Source organism: Zalophus californianus, chromosome 13 (assembly GCF_009762305.2).
Source record: "Zalophus californianus isolate mZalCal1 chromosome 13, mZalCal1.pri.v2, whole genome shotgun sequence".
Taxonomy (NCBI): domain Eukaryota; kingdom Metazoa; phylum Chordata; class Mammalia; order Carnivora; family Otariidae; genus Zalophus; species Zalophus californianus.
Window position 1 is genome coordinate 94,459,530 of NC_045607.1, and position 26,539 is coordinate 94,486,068.

Sequence of the window (26,539 nt, forward strand, 5' to 3'; positions counted from 1 at the left end):
TCAAATATATCATTCCATTCTCTCCTGGCCTACAAGGTTTCTGCTGTGAAATCTGCTGAAAGCCTTGCAGGTATCCACTTGTTTGAAATGAAGTGGCTTTCTTTTTCCCTCCTATGTTCTTGCTGCTTTCAAAATTATCTCTGTCTTGATTTTTGATAGTTTAATGTGTCTTGGTGAAATCTTCTTTGGGTTGAATCTGTTTGGGGTCCTGTGAGATTCAAGTGCCTGGATGCACATATCTCTTTCTAGATTTGGGAATTTTCTTAAATAAGCTTTCTGCCCTTTCTTTCTCCTTTCTTCTGGGACTCCCACAATGCAAATATTAGTTGCTTGATGGTGCCCCATAATTCACATAGGCTTTCTTCACGTTTTTTTTCATTCTTCTTTCTTTTTTCTCCTACAACTATGTAATTTCAAATGACCTGTCCTGATGTTCACAAATTCTTTCTTCTGCTTGATCAAGTTTGATATCCATGCTGTCTACTGCATTTTTTTCATTTCATTCATTGTATTCTTCAGCTCCAATATTTGGTTCTTTTCATGATTTCTGTTTCTCTACTGAACTTATCATTTTCTTCACATACTTTTTTCCTGATTTTGCTGAGTTCTTTACATGTAGTCTGTTAACCTTAAAAATAAATCTGTTGGAGCGCCTGGGTGGCTCAGTCTCTGAGCGTCTGCCTTCGGCTCAGGTCCTGGTCCCAGGGTCCTGGGATCGAGCCCCGCATCGGGCTCCCTGTTCTGTGGGGAGTCGGCTTCTCCCTCCCCCGCTCCCCCTGCTTGTGTTCCTTCTCTTGCTTTGTCTCTCTCTGTCAAATAAATAAAATCTTTAAAAATATATTTAAAAAATATATTTAAAAACATAAAACTGTCAGTTATTCTACCAGCAAAAATGGGTTTATTGGGGAGTAAGAGAGAATTGCAATCTGGCACAAGCTATGACAAAAGCATAGGCAAGTTGGGAGAACAAAAGAAGAAGCTCTTTGAGAGGAAAGGGGGGGAGGGAGGGGCTGTTGTAAACTAAAAGCCCACTGGAGTGAACTGGGAGCTGGAAGTGTAGTGGCTTCTCACTGGCTGAGCTGTGACTGCCTCTCGTTGGCTGGGCTGTTGCAGGGATGGAAGAAAACGGCCTCCTCCCGTGGGAGTAGTAAAGTAGCAACCACCTGTGAGGTCCTTCTCTTCCTATTGGATCTGCAATGACAACCAGTGCTTGGTGTGAGAGCTGCCCCTGCCAGCCTCTGAACTCCATTCTAGACGAGGTTTCCTTTTATTTTCACTTTTCTTGTAGCTCACTGAACTGCCTTAAAATAGTAAGTTTGAATCCTTTGACAATTCATACATCTTCACTCTTTGGGGTCCGTTACAGGAAAAGTATTGTGTTCCTTGGTGGTGTCACGTTTCCCTGCTTGTTTCTTGTAGCCCTGTGTTGCTAACTTTGCATCTGATGAACACAGTCATCTCTTGTAGCCTTTACAGATGGGTTGTGGTGGGGGAAGACCACCTGTGAGTGGGTGCAGGATACCAGCTGTGGTGGTTCCAGCTACAGGACAGGCCCAGCAGTGTAGTCTCTGCAGATCTATCAGCCAAGGTGAGCATCAGCACAGGTGGCAGGGACCCTAAGCTAAACTGGAGGTGGCTGCAGTGGCTGTGCGGGCTGTTGAGGTCTTCAATGGTGAAGGCTGCTGGGTACCTCCGGACCTTTTTCTCCCATGGGATGCTGCAGCTAAGGTGATCCCTCCTGGGGATGGGTCCAGCTGGTGGGCACCCTCACAGAGTGGCAGCATTGGTGTCTGATGTGCAGGGGCCTATGGCCCAAATACTGAACAGGGGTCTGGAGTGCAGACACTCACAGAGGGATGATGGCTCCAGGTTCTGGCGCGCTGCCTAGCCCACAGTGATGATGGCCCCAGTGCCTCAGGTGCACGAGTGTGCAGTTGCCATAGAGCTGAAGTCTAAAGCACGGGTGCACCCAGAGCAGCCAGGGGCCTGGGATCAGCACAGGGCTGGGGAGGCAGCAGGCAGTCCTGATGTGAGGGTAGCACAAGAGAGCAGATCCTTCTGGAAAGAGGGTGCAGCAGCATCTCCTTCCCTAGGGGGTCTATGGTAGCAGTGGCCATTGGTTATGCCCATGGCAAACACTATGTCTTTTGTGAAACAGGCCACTGGGGTCTGCCAGTTAGCATATGAGTCCTCTGCTGTGAAAGCTGTGGGGAGCCCAGGTGGCCGCAGGGGCTACCAAGGTGCTCCAAGATCCTCCCCAGAGCATGCCACGGGGGTCCATGATGGCACCCACCATGGGACTCAGAGAGCCCCACCTTCTTCTCTGATCCTAGCCGTTTCCTGATGTCTCATGTAAGCCTGCCTCCCCAGTGATCCTTTCTATGCAATAGCATTTTTGCTCCACTATGTTGCCAAAGTTTCTTTACCAGACACGTGAGCCCTCCCAAGGCTGTTTCCGTTAATGGAGAGATGTCTTAGTGTTTGTATGGGGGTACGAAGGCTGGTACCTCCTATGCTGCATCCTGCTGACATCATTCCTTCCAGTTATCCTTGGAGGGGCCTGTTTCTCTCTCTGTGGTTTTAATCTGAGCAGAGTTCTCTACTCCTTACATGAATTCCATTTGTCCTTTCCCTTTTTTCCAACAGCTATCACCTATTTTCCAACATCTGGCTGAGTTCATCCATTTGACTCTGATGAACATTTGTTGGCTGTGACAACGCAGCATCCACCTCTCCCTCATGTGGCAGGGAACAATTGTCCCTATTTCCAGCTCCAGGGATATGCACCTGTCTGTACATCCAGCCACCTGTCCACATAATTGCTTTAGAGACATGACTCCTAGTTCTGCAGAGTGGACTCTGGCCCAGAACTTGAGAATCTTTCTGAACAGAAATAATTCTCTTTTCTGCCTGTATTTGACCCTGGAAGACAACACCCTGAGCTCTTCCAGAAATCTGGCCACCACAAAGGATAAGCATGAGAGGGTTTTTAATTACTGATTTTTTAAAAAATATATTTATAGCACTTTTCAGAGTTTCTGTATCTTATGTAAGTTTGGTAAGTTATATTTCTCCAGGACATCATCCATGTTTTGAAATTTTTTGGCATGCAGTTACACATAATATATTTTCCTTTTTTTCTCAGTGTTAGTGAGACTACAGCAATTCCTGAGATTGAGCCTCGTCTTTTCTATAGTCAGTCTCACCAGGGGCACACCAATTTTATTAGACATTTCAAAGAGCCAATTTCAAGCTTTGTTAACACTCTTTTATACGTTTGTTTTATATTTTATTAATTTGTACTCTTATCTGTTGTATTTCCTCTTTATTTGGGTTTTTCTTTTTGTATCAGACATTATTGAATTTTAGCCCTTTTTCTAGTGTATGCATTCCCGCAAAATTATAGCTTTAGCCACATGCCCAAGTTTTGATTATGTAATATTTTTATTTGCATGATTTTCATGTCCTTACCAGAGTATTTTTTTAATTTCCACTATAATTTCTTCTTGGCTTCATGGGATATTTATAAGTCCATTTTCTTTATATATATAAATAAGCACAATTCTTAACTGAATAAAGAGACTTTTTAGGGATCTCTTGTTTTTGAATTCCAGCTTCTGTCCAAATGTAGTTGGAGAACATGTATTGAATGATTTTAATCCTTTGGAATTTATTGAGATTTGCTTTGTGTCCTGCATATACTAATTTAAAAATAGTCTATGTGGACTTAAAAACAAAAGTGTATTCTTCAGCCACTGGGTGTTCTACATACAGACCAATATTGCTAATTCTATTGTTAAAATCCATTATACCCTTATTGATTTCTGTCGTCCTGTTCTAAAGGCTAAAACTCGCATAACACTTGCATCTCTATTTCTTCATTTACTTCTGTTAGTTTTTGCTTTATATATGTTGAGACTATGTTATTAAAGACATACAATTATGGAATTATTCTGTCTTCCTGGAGAGCTGAACTTTTCACCATTATGTCTTTGCCTTAAAGTCTATTTTGTCTGATACAAAAAGAGCTACGCTAGCTTTCTTTAGTATTTGCATGCCGTGTTTTTTCCATTTCTTTACATTACCTTTTTGTATTCTTGGGTGTTAGTTTGTTACTGGTTTGTTCTCTTTTTTCACATTTGGCAATCTTTGATATTTAGTCCATTTATATTTAATTACTGATCTATTTGGGTAAAAACTACCATCTTACTAATGATTTTCTATGTGTCATGCATATGCTGAATGTTACTTTTTCTCTCCTTCCTTATCTTTTGTTTTTTAAGAATTCTTCCCCACTACACCCCACCACGAGTGTGTGAGTGATCTACTGTTTTATAATTCCCACAGGAGCATTCTAGGGACAACAATACACATACTTTTTTGGGAGATTTTTCACTATAAATTCAATCTTTTTAATTGATACAGGAGCATTCAGTTTATTCCATCTTGGATGAGTTTTAGCAGGTTGTGGCTTTTGTAGAATTAGTACATTTCATCTAAGTTGTTAAATTCATGTGTGTAGGTTTGTTCATAGTATTCCATGACTATGATTCCGTGATTATTATTCTTTTATAAGCAGGGTCTGTGCTGATATCACTTTTATTCCTGATATAAGTACTCAGAGATTCATCATAATTAGTGATTTTCTTCAAACAACCAGTTTTGGTTTTTTTTTGTTTCATTGGTTTTGTCTGTTGTCTTTTCTATTTCAAATTTCATTGATTTCTGCTCTTTATTCCCTTCATTCTGCTTGCTTTGGATTTATTTTTTCCTAGTTTTTAAAAATGACTTAAGATGGACGCTGGGGTTATTGAATTGAGACTTCTTTTTTCATCTAACCATGTAGTGCTATAAAACTGCCTCTACTGCATTAGCTGCATTCCACAAATTATAATATGTTGCATTTTCATTCTTGTTCATTTCAAAATGTTTCTAATTTTCCTTGAGATTTCTTCTTTGACTTACAGATTTATTTATCTATTACTGAGAGGAGAGTGTTAAAATTCTTCACTATAATTGTGGGTTTGTCTACATCTCCTTTCAAAAGAAAGGGGAAATACAGAAAACAGTATGGAGGTTCCTCAAAAAATTAAAAATTAGAACTGCCATATGACCTAGCAATTCCATTTCTGGGTATTTATCCAAAGAAAATGACTTCTGTTGTTGAAGTTCCATTGTTAAAGCTCTGTTGTTAGGTACATCCATATTTAGAACTGTTATGTCATTTTTATGAACTGACCCTTTTATGACTATGTAATTTTTTTTCCTTTAAACTGAAGCATAACTGACATACACTATCCCATTAGCTGCAGATGCCCATCATACTGATTTGATATTTATATACATTACAAAATGACCCCATAAGGATAGTTACCACTTATCACAATTCTTAAAATATTATTGACTATATTCCCTATACTGTTCTTTACATCCCTATGACTTATTTATTTAAAATGGGAAGTCTGTACCTATTAATCCCCTTCACATACTTCACTTCTCCCGCAGCCCGTCCCTTCTCTGGTAAAGAAAGCTTGTTTCCTTTATCTATGAGTCTGTTTCTGTTTTGTCTTGTTTATTTGTCCTTTTCTTTTATGGTCATTTTTAGACGTCAAATGTAAGTAAAATAATATGGCATTTGTCTCTGACTTATTTCACTTAGCATAATATCCTCTAGGTCCATCTTTGTTGTTGCAAATTGCAAGCTTTCATTCTTTTTTATGGCTGAGTAATATTCCTGTGTGTGTGTGTGTGTGTGTGTGTGTGTGTGTGTGTGTGTCTCACATCTTCTTTATCCATTCATCTACTGATGGATACTTAGGTTGCTTCCATATCTTGTCTATTGTGAATAATACCGCAATGACCACAGAAGTGCATGTATCCCTTCAAATTGGTGTTTTCATTTTCTTTGGATAAATACCCAGAAATGGAATTGCTAGGTCATATGGCAGTTCTAATTTTTAATTTTTTGAGGAAACTCCATACTGTTTTCTGTAGTGGCTGCATCAATTATTCCCATCAACAGTGCACAACAGTTCCCTTTTCTCCACATCCTCACCAACACTTGTTATTTCTTGTCTTTTTTATTCTAGCCATTCTGACAGGTGTGAGTTGATACCTCCTTGTGGTTTTGATTTGCAGTTCTCTGGGGATTAGTGAAGTTGATCATCTTTTCATGTGTCTTTTGGCCATCTGGATGTCTTCTTTGGAGAAATGTCTGTTCAAGTCTTCTGCCCATTTAACTGTATTTTTTTCTTATGTTAACTTGTGTAAATTCTTTGTATATTTTAGATATTAACCCCTTATCAGATATATGGTTTACAAATATCTTCTCCCATCTTCTCTCAAAATGTTGCTTTTCATTTTGATAATTTCCTTTACTGTACAAAAGCTCTTTAGTTTGATATAATCCCATCTGTTTATTTTAGTTTTTGTTGCCCTTGCCTAAGGAGAGTGGTCCAAAAAAAATACTCTTAAGACCAATGTCAAACAGCTTATGGTCTGTTTTCCTCTAGGAGCTTTAATCCAAAACTTTAATCCATTTGAATATATTTTTGTATATGACTAAGATAATGGTCCAGTTTCATTCTTTTGCATAGAGCTGTCCAATTTTTCCAACACCATTTATTGAAGTGACGTTCTTTTTCCCCACTGTATATTCTTGTCTCCTTTGTCACAGAATTGACTACATACGCATGGGTTTATTTCTGGGCTCTCTATTCGATTCCATTGATCTGTGTCTGTTTTCAAGCCAGTACCATACTTTTTTTGATTACTATGGCTTTTTTTAAGATTTTATTTATTTATTTGAGACAGAGAGAGCGCACAAGCAGGAAGGAGGGTAAGAGGAAGAGGGAGAAGCAGACTCCCCGCTGAGCAGGGAGCCCAACACAGGGCTCGATCCCAGGACCCTGGGATCATGACCTCAGCCAAAGGCAGATGCTTAATCGACTGAGCCACCCAGGCGCCCCTGATTACTATGGCTTTGTAATATCGTTTGAAATCAGGGAGCATGATACCTCCAACCTTTGTTCTTCCTTCTCTGGGGCCTTTTGGCTATTTAGAGTCTTTTGAGGTTCCACAAATTTTAGGACTATTTGTCCCAGTTCTGTAAAAAATGCTATTGGTACTTTGAGGACTGCATTGAATCTATAGATTGCTTTGCACAGTATGGACATTTTAACAGTATTAATTCTTCCAATTCATAAACAAGGTATCTTTCTGTTTATTTGAATTATCAATTTCTTTCATCAATGTCATAGTTTTCAGAGTACAGATCTTTCCCTTTCTTGGTTAAATTTATTCCTAGGTATTTCATTCTTTTTTTTCTAAGATTTTACTTATTTATTTGAGAGAGAGAGACACAGAGGGAGAGGGAACACAAGTAGGGGGAGCGGGAGAGGGAGAAGCAGGCTTCCCATGGAGCAGGGGACCCTGGGATCATGACTGAGCTGAAGGCAGATGCTTAATGACTGAGCCACCCAAGCACCCCTAGGTATTTCATTCTTCTTGATGCAATTGTAAATGGGATTGTTTTCTCAATTTCTGATAATTCATTATTAATGTATAGAAATGCAACTGAGTTATATATGTTAATTTTGTATCCTGCAACTTTACTGAACAATTTACAAGCATAACTTGGAGATATCGTGGGTTTAGTCTCAGACTACTGCAATAAAGTGAATATTGCAATAAAGTGAGTCAAATGAATTTTTTGGTTTCCCAATGCATATAAAAGTTATGTTTACACTATAGTCTGTTAAGTGTGCAATAACAATATTTTTTTAAGCATATATGTATATACCTTAACTGAAAAATACTTTATTTCTGGGGTGTGTGGGTGGCTCAGTTGGTTAAGTGTCTCTTGATTTCAGCTCAGGTCATGATCTTCAGGTCGTGAGATTGAGCCCTGAGCTGGGCTTTGCACTGGGTGTGGGGCCTGCTTAAGATTCTCTTTCGCCCTCTCCACGTCCCCCGCCCTCTGCCCCGGCTCACTTTCTCAAATAAAAATACTTTATCTCTAAAAAATGCTAACTATCACCTGAGCTTTCAGTGAGTCAAAATCATACTCCTGGTCTTGCCTTGATGTTGATGGCTGCTGCCTGATCAGGGTGATGGTGCTGAAAATTGGGGAGGTTGTGGCATTTTCTTAAAATAATACAATGAAGTTTGCCACACTGACTCTTCCTTTCAGGAACAATTTCTCTGTAGCATGCAATGCTACTTGATACCACTAAACTTCTTTCAAAATTGGAGTCAATCCTCTCAAACGCTGCCACTGCTTTGTCAACTAAGTTTATATAAAATTCTAAATCCTTTGTTGTCACTTCAACAATCTTCACAGCATTTTCACCAAGAGTATATTCTATCTCAAGAAACCACTTTCTTTTCTTTGCTCATCCATAAAAAGCAACTCTTCATCCATTCAGATTTTACCATGTGAATGCAGTAATTCAAATACAATAATAATGAACTTTGAAATATTGCAAGAATTACCAAAATGTGACACAGAGACACGAAGTGAGCAAATATCATTAGGAAAATGTCATCAGAAGACTTCCTTTACACAGAATTCCCAAAATCCTTCAATCTGCAAAGAAATACAGTATCTGTGAAGTGCAATAAAGCACACAATAAAATGAGTATACTTATATCAGTTATAATAGTTTTTTGGTGAAGTCTTTATAGTTTTCTATATATGACATCATATCATCTGCTTATACTGACAGTTCTACTTCTTCCTTTCTAATTTGGGTGCCTTTTATTTCTTTTTCTTGCCTAATTGCTGTGACTATGATTTCTAACACTATGTTAAATAAAAGTGATGAGAGTGGACATCTTTGTCTTGTTCTTGATCTTAGACAAAAAGCTTTCTCCTTTTCACCACTGAGTATGACATTACCTGTCGGTTTGTCATATATGGCCTTTAATCTGTTGAGGTACATTTCTTCTATACCCAGTTTGTTTAGAATTATCATAAATGGATACTGAGGGGTGCCTGGGTGGCTCACTTGTTCAAGCAACTGCCTTCGGCTCGGTCATAATTCTGGAGTCCCAGGATCAAGTCCCACATCAGGCTCCTTGCTTAGCAGGGAGTCTGCTTCTCCCTCTGACCCTCCCCCATCATGCTCTCTCTCTCAAATAAATAAAATCTTAATTTAAAAAATAAATAAATAAATAAATAAATAAATGGATACTGAATTTTGTCAAATGATTTTTCTGCATCTACTGATGTAATTAACCTTTCTTTTGTTAATGTAGCACAGGTGTGGAACCATTCTTGCATCCCTGGTATAAATCCCACTTGATTGTGGTGAATGGTTCTTTTAATGTATTGTTGAATTCAGTTTGCTAACATTTTGTCGAAACTTTCTGTATCTAATGTGCATCAAGGATACTGATTTGTAATTTTGTTGTTGTTGTTGTTAGTGTCTTTGTCTGGTTTGGTGTCGGGGTAATGCTGGCCTCACAGAAACAGTTTGGATGCATTCATTCCTCTTTAACTTTTTGGAATAGTTTGAAAAGGACAGGTACTAACTTTTTTAAAAATGTTTGGTAGAATTCAAGATGGGAAGATGGCAGTGGAGTAGGAGGACCCTAGGCTCACCTAATCCCACAAATACAACTAGTTATGAAATCATCCTAAATAACCCAGAAATCTATCTGAAGACTGCCAGAACAAATACCACAATTAAAGGTAGAGAAGAGGCCACATGAAGAGGTGGGAAGCACAGAGGAGGGACTTAGGAGAGAAACAGACAGTGGCTGCAGTGGTGGGGAAGGAGCCATGGTTGCACAGATGGGTGAGACAGACTAGCATAAAGGGGAGCACATGAGGAAAACAATCCCCATAGCAATCGGCTTGGAAAGTGAGAGCGGTCAGATTTCACGAGGTCTTGCAACCAGCGGGGCTTAAAGCCCACTGTTTTAAAAGTCAGTGGTATTGGCTGGGATAGAGCCCAGAGGGTACTGCACTGCTCTCAAAGAGAAGACAGGCAAACAACTCACAGACACAGTGTGGAAACAGGGATCTGAACAGTGCCCAGGCACACAGTGGGGAGGTTGTGTGCTCATCTCAGAGAATATCCCAAAGAAGCATCATTCACAGAGAGACCACTCTAGGAATAAAGGAACTCTCCAGCACCACTTCCCTCCCCTGCCCCTCAGCATAAGCATAGGGCCACCTGCGGGAACCAGCGCAGCTCAACACTCACTACCTAACTTGCTTACAAGCCCCACTCCCGACCATGCTCCAGAAAAAATGCACTTCCCAGTTACACCTCAGTCCCAGTACAGTGGACTCCTTCCCCCAGAAGACTGGCCTAAACCACGGCCCACACCGCATCTCCTAACTTGGGAGTTTTACAGGGCCTCCATTCTGGCAACAATGGCGGCAAGTCTCATTTCACAAGCAGACAAGAGCACATCTAGTTAAAATGTGCCACATTCAGGCCAGGGACCAAACACTGCCCACAGCAGACAAAGAGAGCCTCTGAAGTTGACTAGCCTGAAAAATAAAGCAGCCAGGATACAACAGCATAGCCCACAAAACACACATTGGAGACACTCCCTGAAGGGCCAGACCCTGGGGACCAGAGGAAACTACATCGCAGGGCATACTACAGGACCTCTTCTTCATAAAGCCGTTACCCTCAAGAAGAGGAGACATAGCTGACTTTCCTAACACACAGAAACAGGCACAGAGATGTAGACAAAATAAGAAGACAGAGGAATTTATCCCAAATGAAAGAAGAGGACAAGATCAGAGCTGGAGACCTAATTGAAACAGATATAAGTAACATGCCTGAACATGTTCGTGAGGATAGGCAATGATCGTAAGGATACTCACTGGACTTGAGAAAAGAGTGGAAGACATGACTGAGACCCTTAACAGAGATAACAACATAGCAGAGAAAAGGATTCAATAAACAGAATGAGAAACATACTTGATGGAATGAACAGCAGGCTGGAAGAAGCAGAAGAATGAATTAATGACCTAGAAGACAAAATAATGAAAAGTAATCAAACTGAACAAAAGAGAGAAAAAAGAATTATGCAAAACGAGAACAGACATAGGCAACTCAGTGACTCCATCAAACGTAACAACATTTGTATTACATGAATCTCACAAGAAGAGAGAGAAAAGGGGGCACAAAATTTGTTTGAAGAAACAATAGCTGAAAACTTACCTAATCTGGGGAAGAAAACAGCCAGCCACATCCAGGAGGCACAGAGAACTCCCATCAAAACCAACAAAAGCAGATCTACACCAAGACATATTGTAATTAAAATGGCAAAATATAGTGATAAGGAAAAAATATTAAAAGCAGCAAGACAAAGAAGATAGTTACATACAAGGGAAACTGCATAAGGCTATCAGGAGATTTTTCAGCAGAAACTTTGCAGGCCAAAGAGAGAAGAAGAGAGTGGCATGATATATTCAAAGTGCTAAATGAGAAAAATCTGCAACCAAGAATACTCTATCTGGCAAGGCTATCATTCATAACAGAAGAAGAGATAAAGAGTTTCCCAAACAAACAAAAGCTAAAGAAACTCATGACCACTAAACCAGCCCTGCAAGAAATATTAAAGCGGAATCTTTGAGTAGAAAGGAGACCAAGAGTGACAGTATAAAGGTAGGAAACACAAAAGTAGTAAATATGAGTATTGTGTAAAAATTCAGTCAAGGAACTCGTAAAATATGACACTATATACCTAAAATATGGAGAGGATAGGTCCAAACTTAAATGATCAATGACTTAATATAGACTGCTGTAGGCAGAAGATGTTATATACAAACCTAATGGTAACCATATGGAAAAAATGACTAATAAATACGCAAAGTATAGAAAGTATAGAAATACAAATATGTCACTAAAGAAACCAACAACCCACAAAAGAAAATAAATAAAATCTTTAAAAAAAAAAAAGACAAAAGGTGACAGAATGGATTAAGAAGAAAAAAAGACCCATCTATATACTGCCTACAAAAGACTCATTTCAGACCTAAAGACACCTGCAGACTGAAAATGAGGGGATGGAGAAACATTTATCCTGCTAACAGATGTCAAAAGTAAGCTGGAGCAGCAGTACTTATCTTGAACAAAATAGACTTTATTTTTTTTTTAAAGATTTTATTCATTTACTTGACAGAGAGAGACACAGTGAGAGAGGGAACACAAGCAGGGGGAGGGGAGAGGGAGAAGCAGGCTTCCCGCGGAGCAGGGAGCCCGATGCGGGGCTTGATCCCAGGGCCCTGGGATCACGACCTGAGCCGAAGGCAGACGCCTAACGACTGAGCCACACAGGTGCCCCGAACAAAACAGACATTAAGATGAAGACTGCAACAAGAAACAAAGAGGGATGCTATATAATAATAAAGGGGACAATCCAACAAGAAGACACAACAATTGTAAATATTTATGAATCCAACATAGGAGCACCCAAATACATGAAACAGTTAATAACAAGCATAAAGGAACTCATTGATAATCATACAATAATAGTAGGGGACTTTAACACCCCACTTACATCAATGGACAGATCATCAAAACAGAAAAATCAATAAGGAAACATTGGCTTTGAGTGACACACTGAACAAAATGGACATAACAGATGTATACAGAACATTCCATCCTAAAACAGAATACACATTCTTTTCAAGTGCACATGGAACAGTCTCCAGAATACATCACATATTAGGTCACAAAACAAGCCTCAACAAATTAAAAAAGATCAAAGTCATACTAGGCACTTTTTCTGACCACAACACTATGAAACTAGAAGTCAACCACAAGAAAAAAACCCAGAAAGACCACAAAAATATGGAGGTTAAATAACATGCTACTAAATAATGAATGGGTCAAACAGGAAATAAAAGAGGAAATTTTAAAGCGCATGAAAACAAATGAAAATGAAAACACAACAGTCCAAAACCTTTCAGATGTAGAAAAAGTGGTTCTAAGAGGGAAGTAAGTAGCAATACAAGCCTACCTCAAGAATAAAATTCTCAAATAAACAACCTAACCATACACTTAAAGGAGCTAGAAAACAAACAAACAAACAAAACCTAAAACCAGCAAAAGGGAGGAAATAATAACGATTAGAGAAGAAACAAATGATATAGAAACTAAAAAAACAGTAGAACAGATCAATGAAACCAGGTCCTGTTCTTTGAAAAAAAATCAGTAAGAAAAAAAAGGACTCAAATAAAATCAAAATGAGAGAAGAGAAATAACAACCAACACCACAGAAATAAATACAAACAATTATAAAAGAATACTATGAAAAACTATATGTCAACAAATTGGACAACCTAGAAGAAATGGATAAATTCCTAGAAAAATAACCTCCCAAAACTGAATCAGGAAGAAATAGAAAATTTTCACAAATGGATTACCAGCAAAGAAATTCAATCAGTAACCAAAAAACTCCCAACAAACAAAAGTCCCAACAACAAAAGTCCAGGACCAGGTAGCTGCACAGGTGAATTTTACCATTTAAAGAAGAGTTAATACCTATTCTTCTCAAACTATTCAAACTATTCCAAAAATAGAAGAGGAAGGGAAACTTCAAAATTCATTTTCTGAGGTCAGCATATCCATTATACCAAAGCCAGAAAAAGACAACACTAAAAAAGAACTACAGGCCAATATCCCTGATGAACACAGATCCAAAAATCCTCAACAAAATACTAGCAAACTGAATCCAACAATACATTTTTTAAAAACTCATTCATCATGATCAAGTGGGATTTATTCCTGGGCTGCAAGTTAGTTCAATATTGGGAAATCAATCAACACGATACATCACACATCAGTAAAAGAAAGAATAAGAACCATATGATCATTTTAGCAGATGCAGAAAAAGCATGAGACAAAGCACAACATTCATTCATGATAAAAACCTTCAACAAAGTAGGTTTGGAGGGAACATACCTCAACATAATAAAGATCATATATGAAAAATCTACAGCTGGGGCGCCTGGGTGGTTCAGTTGGTTGAGCATCTGACTCCTGGTTTTGGCTCAGGTCATGATCTCAAGGTCGTGAGATCAAGCCCTACATCAGACTCTGCACTCAGCAGGAATCTGCTTGAGATTCTCTCTTTCCCCCTGCTCCTCCTCCCCTCTGTAAAAGAAAGAAATAAATCTTTAAAAAAAAAAAAAAAGAAAAATCTACAGCTAACATCATCCTCAATAGAGAAAAACTGAAAGCCTTTCCCCTAAGGTCAGGAATAAGATAAGGATGTCTAATGTCACCACTTTTACTCATCACAGTAATGGAAGTCCTAACCACAGCAATCAGACAAGAAAAAGAAATAAAAGGTATCCAAATCAGCAAGGAAGAAGTCAAACTTTCACTATCTGCAGATGACAAGATACTCTACAGAAAACCTGAAAGACTCCACCAAAAAATTGCTAGAACTGATACACAAATTCAGTAAAGTCACAGGATACAAAATCAACATACAGAAATCTGTTTCTATACACCGATAATGAAGCAGCAGAAAGAGAAATGAAGGGATCAATTCCATTTACAACTGCAACAAAAATAATGATACCTAGGAATAAACCTAACCAAAGAGGTGAAAGACCTGTACCCTGCAAACTATAAAACACTGATGAAGGAAACTGAAGAGGACACAAAGAAATGTAAACACATTCCATGCTCATGAATTGGAAGAACAAATATTGTTAAAATGTCCATACCACCCAAAACAATTTACACATTTAATGCAATCCTTATCAAAATACCAACAGCATTTTTCACAGAACCAAAACAAACAAACCTAAAATTTGTAATGGAACCACAGAAGTCCCTGAATAGCCAAAGCAGTCTTGAAAAAGAAAAGCTGGAGGCATTACAATTCCAGACTTCAAGTTATATTACAAAGTTGTAATAGTCACAACAGTATCATACCGACACCAAAACAGACACATAGATCAATAGAACAGAACAGAAAACCCAGAAATAAACCCACAATTATGTGGTCAATTAATCTTTGACAGAACAGGAAAGAATATCCAATGGGAAAATGACAGTCTCTTCAACAAACTGTGCTGGGAAAACTGGACAGCTACATGAAAAGAAGTTAAATGGACCATTTTCTTATGCCATACACAAAAATAAATTAAAAATGGATGAAAGACCTAAATTTGAGACCCAAAACCATAAAAATCCTAGAAGGGAGCACAGGCAGTAATTTCTCTGACATCAGCCGTAGCAACATTTTTCTAGACACGTCTCCTGAGGCAAGGGAAACAAAAGCAAAAATAAACTATCGGAACTTCATCAAAATAAAAAGCTTCTGCACAGCAAAGGAAACAATAAAACTAAAAAAGGCAATCTACGGAATGGGAGAAGATATTTGCAAATGACACATCTGATAAAGGGTTAGTATCCAAAATATATAAAGAACTTATAAAATCAACACCCAAAAAACAAATAATCTAATTAAAAATGGGCAGAAGACATAAACATTTCCCCAAAGACGAAATACAGGTGGTCAACAGACACATGAAAAGATGCCCAACACCACTCATCATCAGGGCAATACAAATCAAAACTACGAGATCTCACCTCATACCTGTCAAAATGGCTAATATCAACAACAAAAGAAACAAGTGTTGCAACAGCGAGGATGCGGAGAAAAAGGAACCCTCATGCACTGTTGGTGGGAATGCAAACTGGTGCAGCCACTCTGGAGAACAGTATGGAGGTTCCTCAAAAAGTTAAAAAATAGAGCTACCCTATGATCCAGCAATTGCACTACTGGGTATTTATCCAAAGAAATATAAAAACACTAATTCAAAAGGATATATGTACTCCAACATTTATAGCAGCAGTATTGATAATAGCCAAATTATGGAAGCAGCCCAAGTATCCACCAGTTGATGAATGGATAAAGAAAATGTAGTGTGTACACATATATACAATGGAATATTATTCAGCCACAAAAAAGAATGAAATCTTGCCATTCACAGTAACGTGGATAGAGCTAGAGAGTATAACACTAAGTGAAATAATTCAGTAAGAGAAAGACAAATACCATACGATCCCACTCATATATGGAATTTAAGAAAAACATGAGCAATGGGAAAAAGAGAAAGGCAAACCAAGAAACAGACTCTTAACTACAGAAAACAAACTCAGGGATCACAGGGGAGGTGGGTGGGGAATGGGTGAAATCAGTGATGGAGATTAAGGAGGGTTCTTGTGACGAGCCCCAGGTGATTAAAATAAAAATTAAAAAAAAATTAAAATTAAAAAATTGAGTATCACTCAAAAAAAAGTAATTTTAATTCCAATGTTGACATACAGTGTTGTATTAGTTTCAGGTGTACTTTTCCTGGCTTCTTAAGGTATCAGTATAAATAATAGAACTGAAAATTGTTTTATAAGCATTTCTTGCTATAAATTGCTCTCTATATAAAACTTCAACTGCAAACGTTTTGTTGTAGTTTGTTTTTATTTTCTTAATAAGAAAACTTAAATTTCCCTTCTGAGAAAAATAAATAAAATAAAATAAATGTTTGGTAGAATTCACCTGAAGCTTTCTGATCCTGGACTTTTGTTTTTGGGCAGACTTTTTAAATTACTGATTCAATTTCATTACTTGTAGTCAGTCTATTCAGATTTTCCATTTCTTTGTGATTCAATCTTGGAAGATCAGGTGTTCTAGGAATTTATCCATTTTCTTCTAGGTTGTAATAGGTTGTAATTGTTGTTTTTGTTGCTATTTTTTATTCCTGGTAATCTTCTTTGCTCTAAAATCTATTTTGTATGATATTAAATAGTAACGCCAGTGATCTTTTGATTGGTGTTTGCATGGCATATCTTCACCATGCTTTTTCTTTAAACCTACTTATATCATTATATTTGAAGTTTCTTACAGATGGCAAATAATTAGGTCAGGAGCGCCTGGGTGGCACAGTTGGTTAAGCGACTGCCTTCAGCTCAGGTCATGATCCTGGAATCCTGGGATCGAGTGCCGCAACAGGATCCCCGCTCGGCGGAGTCTGCTTCTCCCTCTGAGCCTCCCCCCTCTCATGCTCTGTCTCATTCTTTCTCTCTCAAATAAATAAAATCTTAAAAAAAATAATTAGGTCGGGTTTTCTTTTAATCCACTCTCACAATCTCTGTCTTTTAAATGATGTGCTAAGACCACTTACATTTAATTCAATTACCGTTATGTTTAGATGTAGGTCTATGATTTGTTTGATCCCTGTTCCCCTCTTTTAAAAAATCCTGTTTCTTCTTTCTTTCCTTTTTTGGGGTGATTTTCTTTTTTTGTATTATATCTTTATCCATTACAATTTTGACTACATTGTTTTCTATAATTCTTTTAGCGACTGCCATAGGAATTACAAAATGCATACTTAACTTTCCACAGTCTACTTAGAATCAGTATTTTACCACTTCAGTCAGAATGCAGAAATACTTTCGACATCGAGGTCATTTCACCCCCTCCTATCACAGTTTCTTTATTCCATTTACATACATTAAAAGCTGCATCAGACAATGTTCTAATTTTTTGTTACCAGCATCAAACCTGTTTTGAAGAACCCAAGAAGAGAAGTCTATCACTTTCACCCAGATATTCACTATTCCTGTTCCTCTTCCTTCAGCCCTTGTGTTCCAAGTGTCTCTTCAGCATCCATGTCCCTTCTGTCTGAAGATCTTTACCAATTCTTTTGGAGCAGGTATACCTGGCTACAAATTCTGTTTTTGTTACCTAAGAATTTTTGTTCAGATTCATTCCTGAGGAATATTTTCTCTGAAAACAGATTTCTGGGTTGACAGGTTTTTTCTTTCAACGCTTCAGAAATGCTGTGCCACTTTCTTCTGGACTCCATGGTTTCTGATGAGAAATCGGCAGTCATTTGGCTCCCCTCCAGGACCTGCATCATTTTCCTCTGGCTGCTTTCACAATTTTTTATCTTTATTTCTCAGCAGTTTATGATGTGTCCAGGTATGGATTTCTTTGGGTTTATACTTTTTGGGCTTCATTCAGCTCCTTCAATCTATAGGTTTTGTTTTGTTTTGTTTTTAAAGATTTTATTTATTTATTTGACAGAGAGAGACACAGTGAGAGAGGGAACACCAGCAGGGGGAGTGGGAGAGGGAGAAGCAGGCTTCCCACTGAGCAGGGAGCCCGACGCGGGGCTCGATCCCAGGACGCTGGGATCATGACCTGAGCCGAAGGCAGACGCCCAATGACTGAGCCACCCAGGCGCCCTATAGGTTTGTCTCTCACCAAATTTGGGAAGTTTTCCACATTGTTTCCTCAAATATTCTTTCCGCATTGCACTCTTTCTCTTCTGCTTCTGGGACTGATGACACAAATGTTAGACCTCCATTTCTGTTCCACAGCCCATGAAGCTCTGTTAATTTTTTTCTAAGTTCTGATTAGTTCAGGTACCTTAGTTTTTTTCAGTTTTCGAGTTTCCATGTGTCTCCTCTTTGTATCCCACTTCTTCACAGATACTTTCCACTTTAACATTTGTTTCAAGAACGTTTGTGACTGCTTGTTGAAGCATATTTACAACAGTTTCTTTAAAGTCTCTGTGAGATCATCCCAACATCTATTTTATCTTGCCACTGCCAAGTGTTGACTGTCCTTTCCCAATGCAAGTTGGCATTTTTATGGTTTTTCATTTGATAAGTATTTGGACCGCACTGGTTGGATCAGACTGGATTGGATTTTGAATATTATGAGACCCTAAGTCTGTTTACATCCTATGGTGACAGGCTGATATTTTTCCTTTAGCAAGCAGTTGACCTACTTAGGTTCAAGCTGAGAGTTACAACTCATCTTCTATGACCTGTGGCTATAACGTCAGTTTCGTTGTCAGTGTCTTTGCAGTTCTAATCTGACCTGAAACATGTGTGTAGCACTCAGGGGCCAGTCTATCCATCACCTCAGTTCTCAGTTTATTATATGCTAATTAGAATCAGATCCATATCCGTACAAGTCAGGGGCGAGCCCAGGAGTTCATCAACAACTTTATGGGGTTGCTTTCCCAAGCTTCTCCTTTTTGCATGATTTCCCTGATCCATGGGACTCCCCTTTCCAACTCCCTAGAGAGAAACCATTCACTTCCACAACTGTGAGGAGCAGAGTCAAGTGGCTGGAGAACAGAAAGTGAAAAAAAAAAAGCAATGGGTTTTGGTTCTATAACCTTTGAGCCCTGGCTCCACCCAGCAGAGAAGGGTTCTCCCTTATATCACCATGTTGGCTCCTGTTACTGCTGCTACCCCTCAGAACTGTCTGTGGGCTAGGGCACAAGACAAGGGGGAAGAAAACAGCGAGGGACCCACACCATGCTCTGAGCTTTGGGAGTTCCTTCTTCTTCCTGCTCTGCAAGCCAAAACCAGTGGGTATCTCCTGGAGCTTCCCTGTCTGCATCCAGCACTCACTCCCAGGCTTCACATTGCCCTGAGGCACCAGAGGGAAATGCCAAGCTCACCGCTAGCCCAGGAATCCCTGGAATTTTGGTGCACTTCCCCAACCTCCTGTTGCTACTTACTTCTCAAGTCTCAAAGAGCTGTGCTCTGCCCTGGCTCCGGCATATAGCTAGCTTCAGGAAGTGAAGGGCTGGTGTTGTGTACACACTCCATCTTACCCAGAACCAAAATCTCTGTCATTTTTTTACTGAGTCAGATAGTGTGTTCATAAAGTTGGACAACTGTGAGGTCCAGACAGTGCTACCTTCCTGTGGAAAGGACCCGAGTGCTTCTGCCTGAGCACAGAGCAGGCACCCCGAGGTCACCCTAATGCGGGAACCATGCTGAGGCAGCTCCTCTCTCTGCCTGGCCTGTCACTTTGCCAGCAGGACTCAGCCCCTTTTCTCTGGGCTGATGAGCTGTCGAAGCTTCAGTGCTCAGCCTCTCAGTCACCCTGCAAGAATGGGAACTGCCCCCAGGGGAGCAGAGCCAGCACTGGGCTCCCTTTAATCCTGGTCCTCCATCCTACCCTGGACCCTGGCCTGATCTGCACTGCCCTCAGATGCCCAAATACCTTCAAGCCGACGATCTTTATAATTCATTCAACTTCTCTGATCATCTTCAGTGTTCATCGGAATGAACAGGTCTGCCATCCCTAGAAGTAGCTAACTTTTTTTTTTTTTTTTTTTTTAAATAAACTGGCTCCAAAAGTTTCCTGAGATCAGTGCACAGATGAGGGAACTACGGCTTACCTTGGGCATGTCCCATGAATCACTGCAGCACACCGAAAATCAGCTTTATTTCTAGAAGGGTCTTTCCCCCCAGTTAACTATGTGTGTATGCATTAAAATCAAGTAGTAGTTGAGCATATTCTTATTTTAAAAACTGAGCCACTGCAGACAGTGCTGTTGCCTCCCTGATCCTTCAGCCAGGCTGGGCCAGACCCTTTATCTGAGGTCACCAGCTCTCTGTTATTGGCTCCGCTGGGATTTCGTAATTATTAGGCTGACCTTTTCCCCAGAGGAACAAACCTCCAAAAGTGTGATGGAAGTCACTGGGAGCACGGGATACGAAATGAAAAATGATTTACAAATATTTTTCACAAATGTGCCACAAAGTTAGGTCAAGTTACATAATTGGCAACTTTTTCCTGCCAGCTTCCAGGGAACTAAACCTAAAATCTGTCCAAGTGACTATGTGCAGCCTCCCAAGGGACAAAAGAACGAGGATTTAAGCGACAGCCCCAAGGGCTGGCATCTGTCCACACGGGGGCACATCTCCTTGGGGGCAGCCTAAGATCAGAGTTTTAGCACGGAAAGGGACTTTCCCACCCTACCCCCAGAACAGGCAGCGCCAGGAGGAGCATGTCCCTGCAGGTGGGTCACACAGAGCGAAGGAGTGAGAGGTGGGAGCCACGCGCCCACAATGGTACCAGAGCAAGGGCAGAGAGCCTTGCTCTCCTGAGCAAGGCTACACTCTCCGACACTCCTGAGCAGCCGGGCTGTGTCACCTGCACCATGAAGGTAAGGACTGGCTCAAGGCTGAGTGCCACCTTGACTGGGCTCATTAGGAGGAAAACCAGGCTAGGGGTGCAGACATGATGTGCTCCCAGGCTACTCTGGGCTGCAGGGTGACTGTGCTGGGAGAGCCAGCACACGCCAAGCTCCCAGGGAGAAGGGCTTGGAACTTCCAGCTGCTCCTACCTTGGCTGGCCTCTGGCTGCACAGAGCTTGGAGGAAGAGGGGGCGAAGATTCAGGGGCCTCCACCGCTGGGTGCTCAGCCACTGGACAGATGATGAACCACCGCTTCCCTGTGTGCAGGACTATGGAGCAGGGCAAAAGCAGCAGGAGAGACCAAGTGAATTTCTCCCATGGCCAACAGGACCCCCCCCCCACCATTGGACCCAGACCTGCACTGGGGAACTCACACCGGTGGGGGGGCATGTGCAGCCCAGTCAGGGGGCTACTGGCAGCCTGGGGCTCACACAACACTGCCAAACACAGGCTTAGCTCCTGGGATGCCTGCAGTGCCGTCAGCGAAGGGTAATGCCAGCCAGGGCCACAGGAGGCAGCGGTAAGTCCGCACCACACTCAGTCCCCACGAGCGCCAGGCCCAGCTCCTCAGGTCAGCCCTGCCCACACCACGCACTGCAGCAACCACCCCCACCCCTGGTGATGACTAAACCCGCTTACGATATGCTCAATGGGGTCTGATCAAATGCCCACTAAAATACAGAAAAAGAATGGGGATGGAAATGCCTCCTCCAAAGATGTGTCTGGCTGGCAGATGGGGCCCAAAAGGCAGACGTACCGTTCTGCTGATATACAGGGGCATTTGCCTGGGACTGGTGACTCTCCTGGTGGAGGTAAAGGGTCAGAAATCAGCAGACCACACAGAACAAGGACTTCCTGCAGAGCAACAGTGTGGCCTCAAAACATCCAAGGGGCCTCTGGAGCTCTGACGTTTCCCACTGAACTGAAGGTGCCCACCCTCCCGGCCACCTCACCCAACACTGCGTGACTCACAGGCACCTCAGGCACGCCTCGTGTGCACAAAGCCTAGGTCTAAGGCATCAGCAAGCCCTGGCCCTCCCAGGACCCCACACCCGGGACTCACCTCCCTGGTGCCCAGGCCGCAGGTGCTGAGGTGCGGTGGGCTCGTCCCAGGGTCAGAGCCACGGTCGATGTCTGTGTCCTCACTGAGCATGTCCTCTGCCTTGTCCATGACATCTTTCATCTGTTCGATGAACGTCTCCCGCTCAGCCTGCAGGATGAAATCGTGCTCCACCTGCAACAGCACAGGGAACGCTGCTGGGGGCGCCACGGGGGTGTGTGTGCCGGGTCTTCCCTGGTGGATCTATTTCACTTCCACTCTGCACTCAGCCCGAGAGGGGAGCCCCAGCCAGGGGGCTGGCTCCACAAGAGAGGCAGCCCTCGAGGTGATGGGCCAGCACTGCCTGGGGCAGGCAGCCACCTGCAGAGGCCAGGGGCCCCCCGGACAGGAGACAGCCTTGCCGGCCCACGGAAGACACCCAGCCTCACCATGTAGGTGGCAATCTCATCGGGCGCGTCCCCATCCAGGTCGAACTTGAATGTCACCATTTTGTGGTTGTGTGTCTCTAGCTGGCACTCCACCATCTTGTCGCCCGTGTTGCACACCTACGGGACACTCAGGTGGTGAGGCTGGGAGCAGGCCGCGTCCGGGGAGCCCTGTGCCACCGGCCCGCCCTGCCTGGCCACTCACGTTCAGGATGGTCAGCCGGGGGCGGCTGGCTCTCTCCTGGCGGGAGCGCGCACGTGTCGACCGGCGGTGATGTTTCCGGGTGGCCCTGCCTTCCAGCCGCCCCCCGCCGAACGCCCCCTCACAGCTGTCGCTCGTCTCTCTGCCGGAGGGGACATCGGACCCTCCGTAGCTGTGTGGAAACCAAGAGCGTGACGGCAACCTGCAGACCAGCCTCACAAAGGAAGCTTGGATTTTCAGGAATAGCCAGAAAACCTGGAGGGCCTGAAGCCAGCCTTGACCCCACCTTCAAGGCCCCCAGCCCCTTCTGCTGCCGTTCTGTCTTGGGTAGCACTGGCGTCGTGGGGAATGGGTGGGCTGTCTGACCCGGGACCTCTGTCCTCTCTGACTCTTGACCTGTGACTCAGGCCTCACGGGCTTGCAGAAAGTGACAGGATTAAGAAAATCCTCCCCTGTGCCTCAGTTTCCCCATCTGTGTAACAGCAATGAGAGCTCGACAACCCCCTGGGACTACTGCACTGGGCCACACGGCCACTGCCTGCATCCAATCCCTCCCCAACCGTGACATGTTCTGTGACAACAGGTGGTCAGGAGCCATGGTGCCGGGGGGCCTGGGAGGGGGCCGGACTCTGCCCTGCCCTCCCAGCCTCTGGCGGCCCCCAGGCCTGCTGACTCTTTGTCCACTGCCTCTCCCTTCTAGAACATCCCAGGCACCACGGACAGGCACTAGGCTCAGGACACGGACAGGAGCACGAGACAGCCAGAGCCCAGAGGACCAAGTCGGGCTTGGAAACGGGTGACACCGCTAGAAGCCCTGACTCGTGAGGGGAAGGTGCGGTGGGCATCAGTGTGAAGCGCAGCGGGTGGGCTGAGCGCAGGGTGAGCCCATGGCCGCCCCACCATCCCCAGGAGCCAACGGGGCCGTTACCTCTCGCAGCTCTGCGGGGGGCCGGGCTGCTTGTCCTGGGAGGCCTGCTCCTGAAACAAAACCGCAGACAAGACGGGTCACGGTGGCACCGCCGCACGCAGCCTGCTGTCGCCCCACCGCCCCGGCCCGGAGAGCCGACCACGTGAGGCCGGTATGAGGGTTTTTATCTTGTGGAGTTCCTAAAGGTAGGGGCCCCTCCTTGGCCAACATGCTAACCCTCTTTGATTTTCCCCACTGGCGAGCACACGGGCCCAGGAAGGCTTGCCCCTGGCCTTCCCACCACCCCCGAGGGAAGGCCCCGCAATCCACGTGTAAACACCACGCTCTCCAGAGGCATGCATTCGAGGAAAGCCTGACATTCTGGGCCAGTGGAGGACAGTGAGAACGGTGGGCCCAGGGCACACACTTCCATCTTCCCGAGCACATCGTGACTTCCAGAGCTGAGACCTGACATCACTGCACAGGGGGCCGCTGGGGTCAGGGATCAGGGGCTGAGCCCGAGGGCAGGGGCACACACCTCTGGGGCCGGCTCCACCGTCAGCCGCACGGCCGGGCAGGGGCTGGTAATCCCGGGCCCAGTGGGCGGCAGTGGGCGGGTAGCAGGCGGCAGGAGTGGGGCGGTCTGGATGGGCAGGCTCTGAGAAGCGGCTACCACTGCAGGGCCCAAGGAGCTGGGGAGCTGAGGCAGCTCGGGGACAGCGGGCGGCAACGCCTCCGGCAGAGGTGGGGAGAGGATGGTGGCTGGCGCAGGCGCCACGGGGACCTGGGCGGTGACATCTGCACCATATGGAGGCGGGTGGCCAAGCAGGATCTGGGGGGACAGGGATTCAAGTCGGAGGACTGGACACAGCTCTGCCAAGGGCCCTGGACCAAGGCAGGCGAGCACACCCAGAGTCCCTCTCCAATCCACCCACGGCCTCAGAGCGCGTTAGCACCAGATTCAGCAAAAACTCTCGGGTCCCTGTTTGTGTACAATCGAACCTAAAACCACACTTCGTTTACAAACCCGTAGCTGAGTCCAGCTGAAGCTCCATGAAACTACATGTGGCATGTGGTTAGCACCAAACACGGCCCCCCACTGCCACCCGAAGGGCCTGACCCACACGCTGCCCCCTTTCCCAGCCTGTCAGCCACACGCAAGAGGGACCCGGGGAGCTTGGCCTTCAGTGGGCTGGACTCCTGACGGTCTCCTCTGTGAAAGCTCCTGGTGGGACGGTTGAGACAGATGGAAGGAGAGCCCCCCGTGTAGACAAGCGGGAGCCTCCATCCCACCTACCTCCGGGATGAGGTCAGCAACGGGCAGGCCCGCTGCTGGCCCTTCTGGTGTGGGACAGATCAGCAACATGGTGCGTGGGGTCAGATACGGAAGCCGCAGCCCGGCGGCCCCATTTTCTCCTAGAAGAACCCCAGCTGCTGTGTTCAGGGGAGTCCGCTCTCAACACAGGGAAGCCCGTGAGGCGGCCAGCCCAACCAGCAGGGCCTGTGACCCTCGTCCCATCACTGTCAGGATGGCAAGCAGCCTGAGGTCCCCACCTGACCCCGGACATCGTCCTTGTCTGCTGTGTGCCCCTCAGAGCCCTGTCTGCCTCACTGCCTGGCTGCTGAGGTGGGGGTGAGCCCACGCTGGGGCTGACACCACCATGCAGAGGCTGCCAGACCCCACCCAAGGGAGGGCAGGTGCCCTGACACCCAGCATGGCCAGGCACCACCCCACCACCACAAGCAGCTGCAACTGACCCTCGGAAGGGCCCGATGGTGGAACCACAGTCACCCCAATTCCACAGCTCTGGAGGAGGTGGACATCCTACATGCTAAAGAGAAGCCACAGTCGAGAAACAGGCCTGCTCTCCCATTCCCCGCTCTGTCCCCAGGTCAAGGTACCGAGAAGCAGAGACCAGAATTAGATGCTAAGACATCTCCCAGCACCTGGAGGGTGCGGCCCTGCGCGGCAGGTGGCTTACCTGGCTTCCCGCCCCGCCTGCCGGAGCAGCCTGCTCAGGAAGGCGCGCAATGCTTGGCTGGTGGGGCTGCGGCAGGGTGGGGGGCGCCGGCTGTGCAGGGGCAGCCCGCACGTTCTGCGCCACGTGGAGGGGAGAGGGTGGGATGTCGCTGGGCACCATCTGCGGGAAGGTTGCCGGGTACACAGGCTGGGCCGGGAGCTGGGCCACAGCAGCAGGGTGAATGGACAGGGCGGCCACACCCTGCGGGGCCACGGCCAGCAGAGGGATGGCGGTGGCAGTGGCAGCCACATTTGGCACAATGGTCCGGCAGGGCACAGCCAACGGCGCCCCAGCGGGGTGGGGCAGCTTGACCGCCTGCAGAGGCAGGGCCGGTGATGCGGGCAGGGGGGCGGCAGCGGCGCTGAGCGGGAGGCTCGGCAAGATGACGGTGGGAGAGAAATACTGAGAGGGGGCAGGCACGGCGGGCCCGCTGGCGGCCGGCAGGTCGGGGAGAGCTGCGGGGAGGCCGTCGATGGGGGCCAGGGGTGCGATGGGGGGCCCCACAGGAAGCGGAGGCACCTGAAAGAGAAGGGAGCGCATTGGCGTCACCAGGCCTCTGCCCCGCCCGCCGCACACCCGCACCGCCAGGAGGAACTCGACCGGGAACCCAGGTCAAACGGGACCTCGGAGCGCGCCCCCTGGTGCCGCGGAAGGGCCACGCCGCGGTCCGCCCTGCAGGGATGGGCGGCTGCAAGGACAGCGGAGGGCTCAGGTCTGGGTCTTGGCAGTGCCCACCAGCTCTGTGGCTCGGGCCCTTCTTCGGAGAGCCAGGACCGTCAGAGCCACCAGACCGGCCCTGAAGATCTGAACACACTCACACAGAGACCGCATTCTGTGGCGGGCTGTGTCAGGGAAAGCATGTCTTTGAGCGCCCACATGCTGAGGCAGCGCCCCTGTGCTGTGGGGCCTGGGGAGCGGGCCTCTC

General features: G+C 44.8%; 1 protein-coding gene across 13 annotated transcripts in view; it reads right to left on the reverse strand.

Annotated features, from left to right (window-relative positions):
- Positions 1 to 26,539, reverse strand: part of WNK2 (WNK lysine deficient protein kinase 2) — a 133,286-nt gene that overhangs the window by 51,489 nt on the left and 55,258 nt on the right. For all 13 annotated transcript variants that reach the window (XM_027615283.2, XM_027615281.2, XM_027615274.2 and 10 more), the window contains exons 12-19: positions 25,576 to 26,133; positions 24,132 to 24,425; positions 23,615 to 23,664; positions 22,690 to 22,858; positions 22,488 to 22,604; positions 22,063 to 22,233; positions 21,757 to 21,802; positions 21,149 to 21,268 (exon numbers count right to left, since the gene is read on the reverse strand). In XM_027615283.2, coding sequence (XP_027471084.2) covers positions 21,149 to 21,268; positions 21,757 to 21,802; positions 22,063 to 22,233; positions 22,488 to 22,604; positions 22,690 to 22,858; positions 23,615 to 23,664; positions 24,132 to 24,425; positions 25,576 to 26,133 — 1,525 coding nt within the window. The remainder of the gene's footprint in view (positions 1 to 21,148; positions 21,269 to 21,756; positions 21,803 to 22,062; positions 22,234 to 22,487; positions 22,605 to 22,689; positions 22,859 to 23,614; positions 23,665 to 24,131; positions 24,426 to 25,575; positions 26,134 to 26,539) is intronic.